The sequence below is a fragment of the Rhamphochromis sp. 'chilingali' genome, assembly GCF_963969265.1.
Source record: "Rhamphochromis sp. 'chilingali' genome assembly, chromosome: 9".
NCBI classification, from domain to species: Eukaryota; Metazoa; Chordata; class Actinopteri; order Cichliformes; family Cichlidae; genus Rhamphochromis; species Rhamphochromis sp. 'chilingali'.
Window position 1 is genome coordinate 36,915,470 of NC_137936.1, and position 20,681 is coordinate 36,936,150.

A 20,681-nucleotide genomic window follows, 5' to 3' on the forward strand; every position below is an offset into this window, starting at 1 on the left:
AAAAAGGGAAGCATGTCTATTATGTCATCCATTTCTACCAAAATGATGCTCAAAATTTCCAAAAGAAAAATTTGTCCAAAATGTAATTTTTGGCCTGCAGGCTGATAGAACCATTATTTACTGTAGACAATCTCTCAAGAGCCCCTTATGAAGCTGCAAGTTCAGAGTGGGAGTTCTTTGGTCACAAGCTGAATGTTTTTTCAACCTAAGAAACTAAGGGCACCACGCCCTGTTTCATCCTTCTTCTGTACACTAATGGAGACCTCAGAGTTTTAAAATCAGCACTGGGTCTTTCAGTAAGGCTTGAAAATTTCAGATGAGACCATTAATTCATCAGTAAAGGGCAGACATCAGGGGAGCAGTAGAGCTGTTTTCTCATAGAAGTCCATACGGTCAGAGCAGTCGGCCCCTGCTGGCCATTACAGAGAATGCAGGTTTAAGGCACTCCCACGATGAGTCTTTCACACCCATAAGCTGTGTCCATCTGATAAATACAGTCTGTGCCTTGTTTAACAGCGTTGTATACTGTAGACCTGACTTTTGGATCTTGGATAAATGGCTGCCAGCAGTGGAAGTGAACCTACAGCGGTGATTTAGATCAGGGCGTCATGACTGTGAAAAGAACCTCATAAAGGAACAGCAGTGGCAGGTAAAATGTTAAACATCACAGGTTTCCTCTAACAGATTCTGAGCCCCCTGCTCGGTCTCAGTGAAGAAACACTGGCTGCTGGTGTGAAGTCATCCATGAACAAAGAGCCGGCAGGGTGTGAGACGGTGAATAATCTCATGTCACGACGACCGGGATGCATTTCACTGCAGCCTCGGGCAAATTATCAGCACTCACCTTGTGGAGACGTAAGGTGGGGGGGACGTGTGGCCCGTCAGAGACGCTGCACAGACAAACCACAGAGAGGATGACTCTCAGGCAGCTTCACAGAGGTGGCCTAAATACTGAGCCGGGCTAATTTTAGATCAGGTCTTTGTGTTCAGTTTAACAGGATAAAAACGATTGCATTCATGAGGATGAGGAGAATTAAGATTTTCTTCTTTTCCTCACAGTGTTTGAGTTGAGAGACAAGCTGCAGTTTTCTCTGAATACCATTAGAGTAACTTTAATACAAAGCTGCCCTTTGTCAGAATTTCAAGGCACAGCCAAAGAGATCCAGTCACAGTCTTTATAGTTTCGCGTCTGTACACAATCACGGTGGATTTTAAATCAAACGATTAAGATGTGATTGAAGCGCAGACTTTTATCTCTTATTCAAAGAGTTTAGCTTAATATTTGCAAACGAAAACAAACTTGGCAACATTTAACCCAGTCAGGAATTTGAAGAGATGATAGATTTATGATTGTCAAGGTCTGTCAAAGAGAAACCACCATAAATGGAATTAAAAACAAGGCGCAAAGCACTGTTAACCTCAAGAACAAGAGCCTGAACGGCTATTTCAGCTGCTTTTCTGTTTGGTAGCCATCCTTTGATGAACTGGTTCATCTCACGGAAATATATACACTTTTTTCCCCCTTTGAGACTCAAAGTGAGTCACGTTGTTATATTCTCCTCTGCCCAAAAAAAGACCCCCACCAGCTTCACTCCATAAGAACTACATTCTCCCCCGTCTTTCCTTTTCTTTGCAGTAGTTTCTTCGATTTCTGCTGAAATCTGCACAGCGTGCGGTTTGGTGTTGACTCAAAATTTTCCCTGTTCAGAAAAGAGTGGGCAGCCAGCACTTAACCTGTGACGACAGTCTTCTCTGCTTTCACTGGCATTTGTAAAGTCTGGCTTTTACCTAAAGTGCCCGGCCTGCGGTGTTCACTTTAGAGCCGATCAAAATGTCAGACATTGTCTCAGCATGCGAGCCCGGAGGACAAAGAAGAAAAATATGCCGCATCTCAGCAAATCATCAGAAAATCACAATGAATATATGAAAACAGAAAAAGTGAACAAGTGATGTCTTGAGTTACAGAATAAAACTGAATCTACCAAATAACAGTTGAAGTGTGGTCACTTCCTGACCAGTGGAACCTCACCACAAGGGCCATTTAGTGGTTTTCAGGAGCCTCAACTTACATTATCCAGTCATCCATCACTCTTCTTCTACTTATTCAATTTAGGGTCACAGGAAGGCTGGAGCCTATCCCAGCTGTCCTCGGGCCAGTTAACCTAACATCAGGTCTGGACTGTGGGAGAAGCCGGAGAAAAACCACGGCGGTGCAGGGAGACTCCACCCAGAAAGGCCTCAGCAGCCCGGTGGCCACTCACCCAGGACCTTCATGGTACTGATCACCCCCCCAAGTGATGTGAAAAGTCAAGAATTCACTTTTAAATTATTTTTAAAAATATTTTCACCAAAGAAAATTAAAAAAAATGAAATAAGGGGGACACATGAAAGCTAAATTTCACAATGAAGAGTTTTATTATACAAAACTTGACTATTTGTAGAAAATACAAATATCACTGAAGATGACGGGCGACGCCCATCGATCAGTGTTTTTAAGGCCTTCCATAAAACAACTCAACACCTTTTAAATGTTTATTTTACAAAACTTTTTTTTTTTAGCAATTATGAAAAAGCCACGGTAGGTAGAAGCTGAGAGACTGATTTCTAACACATCATAGAATAAAGTCGAGTGTAGATACTACACACCTGCGTACAAAAATGCTGCTTCAGCCGAGCAGAACACCTGTAATTACAGCACAACATGGTTCAAACCACAAAATAAAAAGAAACATTAAAACTAATAAAAGACATTTTCTCCACAGAAATCAAGTCTCCAAACAAAAAGGAGACATCTGCAGGAAGTGTAGTGAAAGACATCATCTCAAGGAAACGATACACGGTTTAGACGTTCAACTATTTCAGACATCTGAAAAAGGTTTCAGATACTTCTGCGTTTCCTTTTCTCCACTTATTTTCCTTAATACTGTTATTTATTTGCATATGTACAAAAAAGGCACCAACACAGACAGGCTGAGAGGTCTGACCCTGAAAACTCATGTATAAAGGCTCTCTGAATCAAAAAGTGTTCACATCAGATTTCTCTGAAAGAAGAGAAGGTGTTTATATTTTGTTTGTTTTGGAAATCATGTATGAGAGGTGTGGATGATTAGATACTCCAAATATCAAATATTCTTTGAGTCTGTTAAAACAAAGAAAGGTAATTCCTGCAGTATGAAAGAGAGTTTTAAAGTGCTGAGTCACAAACACGCAAACAGCTGTCGCCACACTGAAAAACAAAGTCTGCTACTACAGCTGCTTAAAGACCAACGTCTGACCCCAGACATGTCATCAAGCTGGCTGCATGTGATGCTCAGCTGGCGACTGTAATAAATGAGATGATCACCACCAGGCTCAGTTTACAGGCAGAGTCCACAGTTTGTCTGTTTTTAGGTGGGACTGCGACTGTGAACGACTCCATGGAGATGCCTCACGCTCGCCTGAGAATGACAAGTTACCGCTTGGCTTACAGAGTCCATTGACACAGACGCTACACCGATCGCTGTTACTGAGTGAAGCAATGCAAGAACAAGGCCGCCATATTGTTCAGGAGGCTCTGGGCTTCTAATGCTTTACGTCTGTGAAGGAAGAGGCCTATGCATAATTAAAAATCATCAGAATTTGCTGAAATTTCAACTGATTTTCAAGCAGTTACAAACGCTTGAATAGGTTTACCAAATTTTAGAATCATAGCTGATTATTTTCAGCTCTGTTTTGATGTTAAATATAAAAGTGGGACTTCTCCATCATTGAATCCAGTTTATCTTCCTGTCAAGTACTTTACATGAAAGTTGCAGACGAGGGATTCAGTCTGAAGAGCTGGAGTCCACGATAGTCTTCTGACTTTATCTTTTAGGAATCTGCACACAGATCAGCAGTTATGTGAACAACGCAGTGCAGGTTAACATATTTATATATCCAGCTACATATTTAACTTTTTAACGCTCGACCGGGTAATTTAGGATGACCACAGCTGACGAGCCAGTTAACATCCTTTATATGTCATAATAAGACTTGTAGCACAGCTTTCATAATAGTATTATAAAAGGTGTTTATCCTTCCTGACATAAGCCAACATTAGCTTATTATAATGCCAGGACATTGATTTAAACAAAAAGTCAGATTAGAGGAAGGATTACTTATTGTTATCTAATCAAACATGTTTCTCAAACAGTAAAATCTGTTAAAAAGAAAAAAAGAAATATATATAATTGGTGCTTTGATTTAGCATCTGTTTCTTTGGAACACCACAGAGCTGAAAAACAACTTTGCTGTTTAGTATAATAATGTGATCCAAAGTCAGTCAGACCTCCTGAATAAGACGGCGGCAGCAGGGATGCATCGTGTAAGCCCCGATTTGGGATCTACATGTATCTAAGGCACACACAGATTTTTCAGCTGCTAGGAACGATTTTAGAAACATTAATCCCTCCATCAACAAAATTTAAAACCAGAACAATTAAAACCGACCTCATTACACATCTTTTTTTTTTTTTTCTCCAGAGGTTTGCGGGAAAGCAAAAACCCTTTCCCTGTGGAATTTCAGGTGCATTACTACAGGTGGCCACTAGGACAAACTGGCAGTAAGTCTGAGTGGAGGCAACTGAACAATTAAAAGCTCAAAGATAAAAAACGGGACCTCTGATTCAAGCGGATTGGTTGATTAAATTAAAGGGGCGGGATTAAAACTGAAAGGAACTGAACGTGAGTCACACCGAGGATTGAACACGAATATAACAAGCACCTCTGTGCAAAGACGTAACGCAACTCTCAGTGAGCGTTTCGCCTCTTGTGTGAGTTTTGTTTCGTGATGTGGATCAAACAATGTGATCGACAGACAGGAAGCAGAACTACAACTTGCTGTGGATAAAACAAGAAAAGCATCAATATCGCTGTGCGTTCGGTGTCTTGTGCCCTTGGATTAAAATCAAATGTGAGACATAAAACAGGCACCTTAGCTTTACGTTTCCTGAAATCAAACACGTCTCTGTGTGTCGCTGGATTTTTCTTTTTGAACCTGAGGAGCCGTTAATCTTAATGCTTCATTACTTTCCTGGCAGAGTTTCAGGTTTGAGTTTCTGTCCCTCTGTCGGCCCATCAGTGACTCTGCCGCTCCGACACGACATCCTGGAGGCGCTTCAGCAGCACATCTGGGCTGCTGCCGTTCTCCGGACACGCCCTCTTACTCGGGGAGTCGCATGCCGACGACATCATGACGTCCCCCTCCATGTTGAAGGCTCTCTTCCTGCTCACGCAGCCCTGCCGGATCATCCGGTTGATGTCTGACAGCTCCTGCAGAGAGGAAAGGACACACTGAAGAATTGCTTCCATTTTATTTTTATAGTGTATTATTGTTAGTTATGAGTTTTAACTGCACTGTGCACTCTCACTATCTAATACTGTATTATCTAACACTTTCAGATAAAAAAAAAAAAAGAAAAAAAAAAGAAATTTCATGGTGTGATTCAGACAAATTCATATTTGTGGATGATATGAATGATAAATGTTTTTTTTTTTTTTAAATCTAATCTGTAGAGGATATTTTCCTGGAAGGATTTTTGTAAATCTGGATTTATGTCCCAGCTGTACATCAGAGCTCTTAACACCCTCCCAACACACAAACAGCTATTGATAACGACAACAAACTAGTACAAAACCTTTCATGTATCCTGAGCAGTGTTTAAAACACTTTTTTAATAAACTGTGAGGCTGTTTCTACAGACCATCAACACTTTTTAAGACTTTGTTCTAGATGATGACTGATTACACTGATGAGACCAAGGACCAAGATTTAAATGAGACTAAAATTATCAACAGAAAGTTTAGGAGTTACAGGACCTTACTCGGCTGAAACGGTTAAATACAACAGTCTTTTAGAAGCAAAACCCACCACTCTGCAGCCATCTTTGAAATGCTTCTGGGCACTTATTGCGAAAGGGGAGAGACCCCCCAACTATAAATTCACAAGAATATTAGAAGCGCCTGCATATAATCATCACTACAATGTGAATCGAAAAAGATGACTAAAAAGTTTTGGGAAGTTAAACAACACTGAACAACAGACACTTCAGAGAAAAGTGTAAAACAACACATTTCTGTGTCCCAATCAGGCCGAGTGATACAACAGCTATGAAGCACAGAACTGTTTCATCCATTTGGCTCAGAGTCTTCGATGGATGTGCCGTCCTTTACAACCTTATAGAACTAACGGCACATTGTGTTTTATCGCAGATACAGCCCGGTCCTGTTACAGAGACTCTTTGGCGCCTGTGTGTGAGTGACAGTGTGTTCTTGCCTTAGACGGGCTGCTGTTTATCCTGTAGGTGTAGGAGTTCGGCGTGAGACAGCCTGCTGAGTTCTTGTGAGGGGAGACGTAGAGCGAGTGTCTCTGAGAGATCCGGCGAGGAGACAGAGGCTGAGCCCGGACCGACGGAAACGGAGAGAGAGGAGGAGCGTCCGCCTGGAGGAACCGACACAGCCACGTCAAACAAGAACAAACATTCACCCACGCAATAATATCGTTACCTTGGAGACAGGTAACGACAGGAGCGTACCCGGTTATCGCTGGTGGCGTATCGCAGAGCAAAGCTCTTCATCTTCAGGACGTACACAGTGTTGTAAAACTGGATGAGGTCACCACGCTCCTCCTCCCCTCCTGATTGGCTGCAGTTTAAGTTTCCCGAGTGCTGATTGGTTTTCTCTGCAGCTGAAGAGAAAAGCAAATTAACGGTTTTGAGTAATTTATCAAATATCGAGCACCACTTTTTCCTTCCTCATATCATCAGCTTTTCAGCCAGCTGCTTAAAGTCCTGCTTTTCTATCACTTAACTACATCGTTAATTTCCCTCCACTGTTTCCTCTTCCTGTCATATACCTAAATAGTGGGTTGAATCAATTTTTTACTTTGGGTGGCATAACACAAGCTCTAGTATCTCCTCCTTCGGTCTGATCATACTCGATGTCGTGTTTTTCCTCATGTATTAAAACAACTTTGTCATTTCTCTATTTCTTTCTTTATTGGGACGTTTTCGTGCATATTTTCAAAGCACTCGTGCCCCAGAATTAGACTGGTCAAATCCCCTCTGATGAGTCCTAATATGGGACCATAACTGAAATAAAAGTATTCTGATTCTGATAATTTTAAAGCTAATTAGCATTTCTCTCAGTTAATCTAAGGCTGTAGGTTCTCAGCTGGAAAAGGGGGAACTGCCTGATCCAGGTGGGGAGGAAGGAGTAGGTGCTTTAGGTAGAGGAGATGAAGTCTAGCTGGGTGTTGTGCATGAGTGAGGGGAGAGTGAAGCCAGAGAGCTTCAGCTGTGGGAAGTCACCAGTGCACTTCCTATGGACGGTGTCTGGAAGGAGGAGCTCAGTTGAGACAGTTTGAGAATCTGAGACGTTTCCAGGTCTTAGTCAGATTTATCTACTGCAGTTTAAGTATTTTATGTTTGTACAGCATGAGTGTCGGCTGCTGGGGCAGATGGAGGTGGTAGAATACACACAGATGGATGTTCTCAGCTAATACATGTATATTTTTTATTCCCCTGAAGATAACACTATAGACTATATGTCTGATGAAAAGCATAAAAAAAGATGGATAATGTGTCAGCCATCAGAGCGCCATCTGTAAAAAGTCACAAGTTTACCTGAAGCTTTCAGCGTGTACAAATACATAAATAAATAATAGAGAATCCCTGACTAACCTCAAACATCTTAAAAGGTTAAATTCAGATATCAAACTGCTGTGCAGAAGATGCTGCCAGTTTTTAAATGCAACAACTGATTAGAAATGTTCATGAAATACGGCTGCCAATAAACACTGCTGCTTTGATGCTACATTAAAGCAAGTCATTATGAAACATATGTCTGTGAGAGCTTACATTCTCCACCTGAAACAGGATCCACCTCCATGTTTTCATCAGCCACCTGCTCTCTGGGAGTGCGACGCAGTAAGACGCTGCGGTACACCTACATGTATAAACACAGAGTGTAAGAGTGGAGCCTCTACAAACATAACATTACTGATTAAGAGAATCAGTAATTAGCTTGTGTTAAAGGGGTTTCTCACGTGGCTGTTGGCCTGCGGCTGGCTGCGGTAACATTTCATGATGTCCTGGAAGGTGTGAGTGTCTTTGGTGATCTACAAGGAAGGAAGGAAGGAAGGAAGGAGTCAAGAGATGTACAAACAAAATTGATTTCTTAAACTAGACGCCCTGTTCCTTCTAGTAAGTTGTTCTGGAGAAATATCACGTTAATACACAGGTGATTCTAAACTCAGGTATCCTTACCTCTACTACAAGCACATGTTTCTTTTGTTCTAGTAGTTGAATTTCCAGCAGTGGAAAAGAAACTTGGGCTCAATTATGAAAAGAACAAATGAACAGGATACATACACACTACTGCGATGATGTGACACAGTTGATGCTGCTCAAACTTTCAGCTGGGCTTCATTTGCAAGGTTAGTAACAGCCTGCATGTATTAAATGTATTCTCCATCGGAGAAACTATACTGACAGCTAAGACAGCTAAAGGATAAAATGTTGTGAATAAACTGTCTGCTTTTCTCTGGCTGACTCAGCCTGGTTTTCCTGCACAGGTCGCTGGTCACAGCAGCTGTCAGAAACACATTTCCCTCCGAGGAGAAAAATCATGATTGAGAAATTAGAAAACAGTGCTAAAATGCCAGAAAGACATTTCCCAGCAAGCCAGCGCAGCAGCCTCAGGCGGTTTAAAAACAGCTGCCATACGTTCTTCTTAATTAAATGTGAAGCTTTTCTCCAGGTTCTCACCTTGGAAATGATGTAAATGCTGCACAGCAGCAGCTGGTCGAGGTGCCGGTCCTTCATCAGATCGGTACAGTGGACCAGAGAGTGCTCGAAACAAGTCCAGATTTTCCCTCGCAGATCGGACGAGATGTCCAGCTTCACACACAAATCCCTCAGACGTACGCTAGCCAGGTGATACACCTGCAAGGGCAGAGGGACGAGATTTATATGTCCTGCAAATTTCATAATTCATCATTTCCAGCTGCTGTACAAGTAGAAAAATAAAATGTCAAAGATAAATGTATGGAGGGCAGTGGCTAATGCAGCTCATGTTACTCGAGTAAACATCTTAAAACTGAAAAGTATTTAGTTCTTACTTATTTTCATATTCAGAGAGAATGAAACTGTATTACTCTAACCACCAGTGTAATGCATGACATACAAAGTTCTGATCAAAGATCTGAAAGAGACATTTTATGTGAACAAAAATACAAATAAAAAAAGGGCTCTGTTTTTTTTTGAGCGGGAAGGAGGAAAAAGAAATCAAGAGATTAAATCTGAATTGTTGGTTGTAGCTTTAGTGGGATGTTTATCATCTAAACTGGAACCTGTATTATGTTCTGCACATTTTAAGGTTTATTTATTAACGCGTTTCTTTCCCAGACAAAAAGAGTAGAGTGATCAGGTTATAGAAACATAACAATATCAAATTCTAAATTCTTAAATTTATAACTAGAGATTTTTATGAAACCAGCCTGTCGTAAAATGTCACACTCCTTTCACAGTCTGTACCTTCCTGAAGAAGAGAGCGAGTGATCCTGTGCGTCTCGGTCGTCCATTTCCTGCTTGGGTATCAGAGGTCGTGGCAACGGCGGTGGGCCGGCTCGGGGAGGCGGTCAGCAGGAACTGAGCCGTGATGGGAGCAGAAGAATCACACGGCTGAACCGGGATCAGCGTGATGGTGCGGTCAGTGTTATTTGTACCTGCAGATATTCCCACAAACAGATGTTTAGCAGGAAAAACCAACTGCCTGAACGTTTATGTGGACTTATTTTAGCAAAGAAAACTATCAGCATGTCAGGGATAGAGGCTTAAATCCATGTCCAGCATCAGAGCAAGGTACTAACACCGTCTCAGTTTGAGGGTTTGACCTTCTTCTGTATGGAGCCTGAATACTCTGTGTAAAGAAATGCAAATGCGAATGCTCCAAGTCTCTGTTTTTGGTGGCAGTTCAGCTTATTCAGTGCCAGGGAGGTTTAAAAAAGGAAATAAATAAAAAATATGTAATTTTATCCTGTTTTGGCTGATGATGTAACCATGACAACAGTGAAACAGGAATGGTGTAAGGTGTAAGCACCTGGCAGTGGGATACTCAGGACGGTGGTTTGTGTCCCCTGTCCTGCGATCTTCAGGGTGCTGCTTGTGCCAAAGGTCAGCCTCTTTGCTGGAGAGGACATTGGGCTTAAGCCGGCGTTCAGGCCTGGTGACGGAGCTGGTGGGTCGTCACCGAAGAGACGCCGTTTCGCGCTGCCAGCTGCAGGAGAGCTGTACCTGTCATGTACGGACAGTGGAGAGGGAGGCACATCTGGAAGAGGTGAAGAGAAAACAAAAAATTTAACATTAAGTTACAAAAACAACCTGAAGACCCGCCCGGCTTAGAGACCCACCTTTACGGGCGCTGCCCAGGCCGGACCTGAACTCCCTGATGCGGGGATGGATGATGGGTGAGAGGGCCACCATGGGCAGGTGGGACTGCCCTCCACTGACAGAACAAGATCCAGAAGCAGAACCTGTGTCAAGACTGGAGGAAAAATTCACCTGCAGAAAGAGATGAGATTTAGTGTTTATTGAAGACTTCTCTAAACAGAGTTTTACATGTTTTTCTTTCCTACTCTTGGCTCTTCATATCAATTAGAGTGACACACAAGCCCCGCCCACCTGTTAGTTATGCGTTTCAACTGCACTGTGCACTCCCAACTTCCTGAATCTGATATGCTCTTATCTAATACTGTATTATCTAACACTTTCAGATAAAAAAAAAAAAAAAAGAGGGAAATTTCATGTTGTGATTCAGACAAATTCATATTTGTGGATGATATGAATGGTAAATGTTTTTTCAACTTGAAAGTTGACAGTTACAGAAAAAGTAACATTTTTCCCCCATACAATTGATGATCTCAGGAGCTGCACCAAGTTCTCAACATGTGATTCATGCAAAGCTGCTCCAGTAGAGTCCAAAGATAAAATTATGAAGCTGGAAATTAGTCTAATAGCTCCCACTTCAGTGATTTCCTATGTAAATCTTTCTTCACTTGCCTCTTGGCCTCATAGTCTTCACCAGTATCGTGTTTATGGGACTGATCCTCTTTATGATGAAAAATTAGACTTGAGACATTTTATGTTTATTAAAATTTCTATTTGAGCCTTTAGAGACAAATTATGCAAAGCACATTGAGAGAGCTTGTATTTCTAGACAGTTTGGAGGTTTTTATCAATATTATAATTATTATGGATTATGTGTGTTCCTCTGACCTCCTCCACTGTGGGAACCTTGTTCCCTGCAGCCTGCAAGGCGCTCCACAGGGCAGAGTCTGTGGTCCACGCCCTGCACTCCAGAACCTGCTCCTCGATGGAGTTCAGATGTTTCACCATGTCTCTGGACAGGCCCTCCTCGGAGCGGATAAACACCTCGATCACCTGTGCACACAAACACACTAAATCAATCCAGAGTGGTGAAAAACCCCAAACTGCTTGGGGAGAGGACAGGTTTTATTTACTCATCAATCCGGAAACAGGAGCTGTTCATTTAAACATCTGTACTGCATCTGGTTTAATGACTTTAAGCAGATGCAACACAGATGGAAATTGATTTTAGTGGTCTAGATATTTTTTTTTTTAACCCTTTATTCAGCAAAGGTTGTGTGTGTGTGTGCGCGTGTGCTCTAAACGTCTATTACCTTAAAGAAGTAGAAAGGAACCTGTTTGAAGACACTGATGATCCAAGGAAAGGTCCTCTGGGAGCTGTAGGCGAACAGCACCACCTCCAGACAGCACGCCATCAGGGAACAGTGGAAGATATCCTGCTCCAGCAAAACCTGACAACACAAACACACCTTTAAACTTGAGCCAGAGACTCTACAGACATCTGTGTTAGCATTCTTCTGTGTTTTCACTACAGTCTGGCTTGCTGCCCGGGTTTTGGGGGTGCTCGATATAAATTAGCTGCGTCTTCGATCCGTGCATCTCATCCAGTAGTTGACAACTGCATAATCGTTTTTGTGACTGACATATGAGTGAGAAACACTGAGTCTGATGCTACTACGCAACATAAATTTATATTTAATTATACCCACAGGTATGCGAGTGGCTCATTATTGTATGAAACACGCTCTGACTGCTGCTTACGCTCATGTCTCTGCCAGGCAGCCGTCTGGTCTCCTGGACCATGACGTTCTCCAGGATCTTGTAGTAGAGGATCTCAGCCAGCTTTAGACGGTTCTCTGCAAAGTCTGGAACAAAAGACACACATTCATTTATGCTTTACAGGGATTTTGGTGAGTCTGACAGCCAGCATAGTTTAATTAATACTATTTTAATTCATACTGCAGAAAAATGATTCAGTGATCGGAGTAGAAAAGTGCACAACAGTGAGATTCCATTAGTCATCACCAAAAACCTCTCGTCTGTTAAACACTGAAGACACCTCTCCTCAAACCACCGTCTGTGTTCTACCTATATGAGAGCCAGGCGTGTCCTCCAAGTCGTTGGTGTAATGTTCTTTGAAGGTTTGTCCCAGTGTCTTCACTCGGGTCAGTATGGACTCTGTGGGATCTCTGGAGCAGGACCTTCAATAAGAACAAAGGCAAAACAAATGTTTTTACATTACTGAGTATAGAAAACACCACAAAGGGACTGAGTGATACTGGTTTCAGGATCATGCGTCTTATGAAAAGCGCATTATTGTAACATTTGTTTCTGTAAACTCTTGTGTTATTCTTGGTTATGTCTTGTGCTTTCATCTACTGGAGGATGTAACTGTGACTCAAAAGAAATGTTCAAAGGATTTTTAATGATTCAGAAATATATGAAAATAGATCCATGGTAACTGAATGCTTACAGTCCATTTCACTAATATTCAAACTCTTATTGTTTTTTTATTTCTCTTAAATGATACATGAATTGCCACTAAATATTAAATACTTAATAATATTACTACTACTACTACTACTACTACTACTACTAATAATAATAAATATTAGCCTTTTTTAAAAATCTGTCTGAGAATTCAAGCTTTTCAAGATGAGGATTTTCTCATCTTACATTTCCCTACCTGCAGGCTAATCAGGGTGATGTTGTAGTTATCTACAGTATCATTCAGCTGAGTAATGACACCTTTCATTGTGTAGTACAATGGACCGCAGCTTCAGTGTCTTACACTGCAGCTGATAACAGATATCCTAATCCTCCTGGCACAATCACACCAAAACAAACCGGTTCATTTCCTGCTACACTGAGTTCATTAGCTAGCAACTGGAGTCCAAAATGGTAGAGTAGGAACAGGATGCTGGTGAAACTTACATATGGTAGCATTTCATAAACAATTTAAGAAACTCCTACTACATGCACATGCCCCACATTGCTCTGACCCCTCCCACCACAAGGTTCAAAGACTCTACAGACAAGAGGAGGTGGGGATCAAAGAGTCCTGCTCAAAACACCCTGACAGAAAAACTAAAAATGACTGAGTCAAACAATTTTACTCATAAAACCACAGACTAATGATCATGATTGAATCACTTTTTCTCCTTTTTCCTCTACTCTTTACTCACACTGTTAAATCTACAGTATACAGTCTTTCTCCTCTAATTTAAATGTATTCCTTTCACTATTTTCATGCTCAAGATAAGTACAGTACAGTACGAGTCTGAAGTTTGGACACCCTTTCACTGGTGCTGTAGTTCTGCAAAGACAAATAAAAAGAAGAAAAAAGACTGACTTGAAGATCTGCATCAGATGGTCACTGGGGGCCGTCCTTAAACCAGCCACCATGCTCTGCAGCCTGCTGACACTCTGTGTCGCCGAGGAGACGGGAGTGACGAGCAGGTCCTTCTCCTTCAGGTACACTCGTCCGGTCAGAGGGGTGGAGGGGGCGAGAGAGGCAGACTGCATAGAGAGAGGGAGAGAGTAAATTTCCTTGAAGTAACACCATAATGGTTTTTTCCATCTCTGTGACTTTTTATTGAGTTCGCTGATCCAGGTTTGAATCAAAGAAGGATCACACTTTTTGTAGTTGAGCTTTAGATTGCTGCTTCATATCAGATCTACTCCTTTGTTGGCTGCTTTTAAATCCGTGCTTAAAGACAAAATAGTTCATCCTGGGCTGGGCCCATTTATTCTTTATTTAAACTACATTAAAAGTAAAAGCAGTGGTTTTCCTGTTATTCCTTTTATTTTCTTAGTAATTTACTAACATTGGTCAATAATTGTTGCTTTAATACAAACTTTATCAAATGGATTTTGCATTCACCTCGCACTTTATTATGAAAACCTCGATTATTTAAATCGAAAATCACTTTTTCTTCTCAGTCTTATGTTTGATTTACTGGTGACCTGGTATTTTCTGGCAGGTGTTTCAAATCTTTTGTTGGTGACTATACCTTCAGTGTGTGTTGTTAATGGTGTGTGTGTGTGTTTACCTTCTCCACATGTTGCTGCAGCTGTTGGCTGGCAGGTGGCTCCTGAACGATCTTCCTTGGAGTTCCGATCTCCTCGTCGGCATCGGCTCCCAGAAACACTCGCTCATCGAAGTCTCCCACCGTCAGCACATACTCCTCATACTCCCTGTTTATGGCTTTACTGCAAACACACACATAAATGGATCTACATTTCTAAAACAGAAAGAAGAGGGAAGAGCACAAGCTGTTTTCTGTTCTCTTGTTGCTCACTTGTTATCGATGAAGTTCTGAGGATCCAAGAGTTCAGTCAAAAGCTCATCGTGACCTTTCAGGATCTGATTGGTGAGAAATGTGAGGTAGCAGCAGATTGGAGGGAAACAAAATTACTGCTTGAAAAAAATTAAAAATAAATAATGAAAAAAGCTGGAAAAGAACTGTAATGATTAAACACATGTATGCATGTGTTTAGGATAAATCGAATGCACCTGTTTCTGAAAGAGCTTCTGTATGTAAGGTTTGAAGTAGTGCTGCTTGATGCCTTTAGCCTCCACCACCAGCCCGTCGTGGAGCTCGCACAATCTCTCCAACACACATGGAGGAGGCTCATCAGAGGAAATATGTCCATCAGCACGGTACGCAGCAGGCAGACCTGCACACAGACACACAAATGAACCAATGTACTGTGAGGGTACTGGAGCAACAACAGCCTGTTCCAAAAAGCAGGTTTAGTGAAAACTCTGAGCTACTCGATCCTAAGATTACATTTTCTGCTTGATAAAACCTGATTTTAGATTTTGTGATCCTCAGCTGCTCAGAGTTTATTCCCCAAACTGAATTTCCCGAGAAGCAAATCAGTGTCTCACTGTACAAACGTAAAACACTGATCATATAAAAGGAATTTGTCATGTTGTGATTAATCGCCCTGATGTAACATTTCTGATCACAGCTGTAAAAGTGTAAACAATGATCAGCTGTTTAGGAAACAAAAACCTGAGGAGTTAATCAATGTAGAGCTTTCTGGGAATGCATTGTGGAAAAGATAACACATAACTGAAAGTTTTAAAAATCGGTCTTGCAATTAGTCTAAAAACGCTTTGAGACAACCACACAGGTCCCCCACCTCTGAACGTCGGGTTGATGAGGTCTTTCCTGTTGGCACAGAGCAGAGCATTTCCAAACACCAAGTCCAGACAGCAGAGAAGCAGGTGGTACGAGTTCACCAGGTCATCCCCAATCATACGGAAGTTCCCTTCACAAACAGAAACACACAGTTACATCATATATCACGGCTGTAATGAATAATAATTATTTTAGTAGCTGTATTTAAAGAAACTAAAACGGAGAAAAAAATTTAGCACATAATTATTTGTGAAATCAGTTATTCGAAAATGTAAAGTGTCCTTTCAAGCTTAGTTGTGGGTACCTTTAGTGTAGACAAACAGAGTCCAGCAGAACTTGAACACATCACTGATGTGACAGGGCAGCCGCCTGCAGACCCAGAGAGAGGACACGGTCATGCTGTGTGTATTGACTAAATGTGACAACGAGAATAAAATCTCTGCGTTTCCAGACTGAAGGCTGGTGACTAAGTGTGTGGTCAGAGTAACTAACCAGAGGCAAAGATGGTATGAGACAAGATCACAAAAAACAAAACAAAAACGACCCTGTGTCCAAAATCAAATGTGTTCTATCTTTCTGGTATGAGCTGCTGTTGACAGGAGGAAAGCATACCTCTGATAAACAGGAGAGCTTTTAAGAGAATTTGTCCTCTGTGATGTTCATACGGCTACATGAATTAACCAGCATTAGTGAAATTTAGGACTAAAAGGACGTCCTGTCCTCTCTGGGCTTAAAGTCACCAATAAAGTGAATTTGTGAAATTTACAGAAGCTTCTGCTAAAGACAGCCCATGTTTAGCATGGAACTACGCATTTAAATAAAGTGAGAATCCCTTCATTATTATTGCTCAGGTGCTTTTTTTACATGAAGCTCTAAAATACATTCACTACAAAATTAAATCTATAGTAAGTAAATTTATAGCTAAGCAGTGTCGAAAACTGAATGTACTTTAATATAATTTGCACTGCAAAGTCAGGCATCAGAAGGATTTAAAGCAAACACCTTCAAACTTAAATCTTAATACTTTAGATATTATAGAACTTTACAAGAATGTTAACCAAGGGTTAGACCAGCAGCTCCGTGTGTGTTACCTGTGCTTCCTGCTGCGTGGTTGCCGTGGCGGGTCGGTTCCCTGCGGATTCTGAAACATGTCCATGAAGATGGGTTCAAACTTGCGGAAAATCACCGTGGAGACCTCAAAGTTGCGTTCCAGGCGCTCCATTCGGAGCCTGAAGTCCTGCGAGAGCTTGGACATGTCGGCCCACTTCCTCATCTTGGAGAAGAACTGGATCAGACTGAGGAAGGGACAGAACAAGCAGAAGTGTACATGTTCAAACACAAAACAATGGAGGATAGGCTCCCATTAAAACTTAACTGGAAATGTTGTAACACACTTTTTAAAGGATTTCAGTTTGTAAACATTCATCGTTTATGGTCACATTTTTCTACAGATAATACAGAAAAATCTTTCACTTTCTGTGTTATCTGTAAAGAAGACACTGAATCTGAGTCTTTTCTTCACCATCAGTCATCTAAAACCAGGTAAGTTACCACCTCATAATTTATTCGGCACACTGATGTTTTCACTGCTTTATCAGTTGCTACATTTTTCTTAAACTGCACAGTCAGGTCGCGCAGAGCTGACAGAGATTCACCTGAGTTTCGAGGAGCGAAGAATCCTGGTCAGCGAGACACAGTTTCCCTCCATCAGCCCTTTGCCCACTGTGGGAGTGGACCCCTTCCTGCAGGCTGAATACAGCGAACATGCTAGCCAGTGTACAACATCCCCCTGCAGAGAAACAGCAACACAACATTTACACATCTGTCTTTGATACATAACATAAACAGAAAGCTTTGTGATCAAACAGCTGCGTGATGCACAATCATATTCATCTTTTTAGTCAAGAAACATCAAACTGATCAGAAAACATTTTGCTGTTACAGCTTCATAAATATGAATTAGGAATCAACATTATACTTATAAGAGTGTGTCTGTGTTTTTTAAAAATATCCTTTCCTGCTTTTATCCATGTTTAAATTTTTGGATTCTACTTAAGTTTTAATAATAATAAATTTTATTTAAAAGCACCTTTCAAAACACTCAAGGACACTTTACAGAACAAATAAGACAAGCATGAAAACAGGAAATGAACACAATAATGAAACAAAGTTTAAGAGCATGGAGTAGTTACACAGAGTAGGCTCTCTTTGCATGACTCACGGTTTCAAATAATTCCCATTTATTGTTTTTCATTTTAATTTTCAATAAACAACATTGCCATGAATTGTATGCATTTAAATGAATAAAAAAAATCTAAAATTTCATCAGTGGTGCATCCCTATACCACAAGCACTCTTTAAATTACTGCACAGCTTTACCCACCCACACTAGTACAGGGAGTGCAGAATTATTAGGCAAGTTGTATTTTTGAGGAATAATTTTATTATTGAACAACAACCATGTTCTCAATGAACCCAAAAAACTCATTAATATCAAAGCTGAATGTTTTTGGAAGTAGTTTTTAGTTTGTTTTTAGTTTTAGCTATTTTAGGGGGATATCTGTGTGTGCAGGTGACTATTACTGTGCATAATTATTAGGCAACTTAACAAAAAACAAATATATACCCATTTCAATTATTTATTTTTTACCAGTGAAACCAATATAACATCTCCACATTCACAAATATACATTTCTGACATTCAAAAACAAAACAAAAACAAATCAGCGACCAATATAGCCACCTTTCTTTGCAAGGACAAGGTAGCTCTGAAATATGGCCAAACTGGTGGCAAGTGGCATCTTGGCAGCTGCACGCTTGACTTTTCTCAGTTCATGGGCAGTTATTTTGCGCCTTGGTTTTTCCACACGCTTCTTGCGACCCTGTTGACTATTTTGAATGAAACGCTTGATTGTTCGATGATCACGCTTCAGAAGCTTTGCAATTTTGAGACTGCTGCATCCCTCTGCAAGATATCTCACTATTTTTGACTTTTCTGAGCCTGTCAAGTCCTTCTTTTGACCCATTTTGCCAAAGGAAAGGAAGTTGCCTAATAATTATGCACACCTGATATAGGGTGTTGATGTCATTAGACCACACCCCTTCTCATTACAGAGATGCACATCACCTAATATGCTTAATTGGTAGTAGGCTTTAGAGCCTATACAGCTTGGAGTAAGACAACATGCATGAAGAGGATGATGTGGACAAAATACTCATTTGCCTAATAATTCTGCACTCCCTGTATACAAGAACAGGCTTGACATAAACAAGTTAAGCGTCTTTATGTTTATTAAAAAAAATTCATGACCAAGGTCAGTGGTAACAATACGTTTCCCCCTTTTTGTTATTCAGTCCAAACCCTGATATGACCAAAGACTGTGGTTCTGGACAGTAGTTACATTCAATAAATAAAACATTACGATTACTCTAGTGTCTACTTTATCAGAAACTCACGCCATCACAGCAACCCAAACAATAAACAACATATGACAACAACAGCTCAACAAAATAAATGCCAAATAAATCTATATACGCTGTCTTTAGTCTCATCTATTTTTAGTTTATTATATTGTATAAATTTAGCTTGATCCAGCTGATACCTGCTGTAGCACTAAAGCTTCCCTTGGACATTAAGTATTTTTGCATTACAGAGGCTGAAACCAGGGGTGACTCTGACACAGGAATAAACCAGCACGATCATTTTACTGGCAATATAATTAGTTCATAAACAGTGGCGATCGACTAACCGGTGCGACTCCAGCGTGGAAAGTAAAAACAGAGCCCTTTAACTGCTGTATTCGTGTCCGGGTCTAGCATTCACTACACATGAAAATTAATCTACAGTAATGAGCTTAGCAGGAGTCTGACTCAATAAACAGCTACTGACTATTTAGAGGACATTATTCACCTCCAGAGTATATGTATTCCATATGGCAGTAAAGTTGTCCATAGCTTCTGTGGCCGTCTGTTCGTCCATGTTCAGCTCCTGACACAACGTCTCCAAACTCCTCCGCACCGAGCTCTCCTCCATCCTGCTCGACTCCGAATCCGAAGACTCTTCGCCCCGCATCCGCGACAGGTATAATTTCAACCTGAGTTCAAATCTAAAAACCAAAACACAGCGCCCCTCTTTCCCACTGCCAAACAACACAGCCCACCAACTTGTTCAGGACACAACAACTTCCGTTATCAGTCCCCCACAATGCAGCGCGTTGGCGCGAAAACTTCACGACCCGGACCAATCAGAGGCGAGGGGAGCGTCGGTCCTGAGCTGTTCGCCCAACCCCCTGTCACAAGCTGAAAGCTCGTGCTCAGCAGACGCTCTGGCTCTTTGCTTTCAGCAAATTAATGTTCAGTTAATTTATTTTAAATTTTGATTATTGGTAGTGATGGGTAGATGAGGCCTCGTGAAGCGTTTCAGCACATTCCCCAAACTGTATCGATACTGTGTCGACACAGTGTTGCTGTTTTGCTCCATACTGTCACCTGCTGGACTTTAAGTATCATTGCAGGCAACTTACTTGAGACTCACAACAGGCACTGATTCAATGACCTAGTCATACTTGTATACACTGTGAGGTATTGTACTTTCCATGGAATCATTTTATATTTTTTACATTGCAAATATTGTAGACATCTTTAAAATATATTGTGAATGACATTAAGTGAAAATTAAAATGAAGGTATTGTGAATGTAACATTACCCATTTAAATGTATTTGACTCAGAGTTTATTATAAATTTCTATTCAGAAAAACAAGTTCATCCAATGTTTTTGCATTCAGTCCATTGCGTTTTTGGACACCATTTCCTCAGCTCATAGGGCTCAGATGGAGCTGGGGTACACAAAAACTGTAAACCCGGGTGGAAAAGGTTCGGATAAGATGTCTTCCTATTTCCCCAGTACGTTAAAGGATCCTCTGATCTTGGAATGTTTCTCTCCAACACTCTCCACAATACTAAGGGATTGTCTTTTATAAAAAAAATAAATAAAAAAATTCAGGACTGCCTGGTCAAAAACAGTCTTCCTAGATGCTTGATTTCAAAATAATAAAACATATATTTATGAAAAAAAAAATGATGATAATGCTGCTCAATGTCTATATAGGCCTACCTGTGTTATTCTC

General features: G+C 40.9%; 1 protein-coding gene across 1 annotated transcript; it reads right to left on the reverse strand.

Annotated features, from left to right (window-relative positions):
- Positions 1-2,396: 2,396 nt before the first annotated feature.
- rbl1 (retinoblastoma-like 1 (p107)) lies at positions 2,397-19,748 on the reverse strand. The gene is made up of 22 exons (XM_080891296.1): positions 19,464-19,748; positions 17,209-17,342; positions 16,645-16,848; positions 15,858-15,922; positions 15,555-15,683; positions 14,920-15,083; positions 14,705-14,769; positions 14,456-14,615; positions 13,756-13,922; positions 12,492-12,604; positions 12,165-12,268; positions 11,717-11,854; positions 11,292-11,456; positions 10,427-10,577; positions 10,117-10,344; positions 9,552-9,742; positions 8,784-8,960; positions 8,063-8,134; positions 7,875-7,962; positions 6,552-6,703; positions 6,293-6,457; positions 2,397-5,289 (listed from the first exon to the last, which is right to left on the reverse strand). Exons 1-22 carry the CDS (start codon positions 19,623-19,625, stop codon positions 5,095-5,097), a joined length of 3,189 nt encoding a protein of 1,062 aa, XP_080747422.1. The 5' UTR covers positions 19,626-19,748; the 3' UTR covers positions 2,397-5,094.
- Between the last annotated feature and the right edge of the window lie 933 nt (positions 19,749-20,681).

Coding starts and splice junctions, on each gene's coding strand:
- rbl1 (XM_080891296.1), bottom strand. CDS start 19,625: ATGCGGGGCGAAGAGTCTTCGGATTCGGAGTCGAGCAGGATGGAGGAG. Junction 11,457..11,716: donor TTCCTTTCTACTTCTTTAAG/GTAATAGACGTT, acceptor TTGTGTGCACAG/GTGATCGAGGTGTTTATCCG. Junction 10,345..10,426: donor CCTGGGCAGCGCCCGTAAAG/GTGGGTCTCTAA, acceptor CACCTCTTCCAG/ATGTGCCTCCCTCTCCACTG.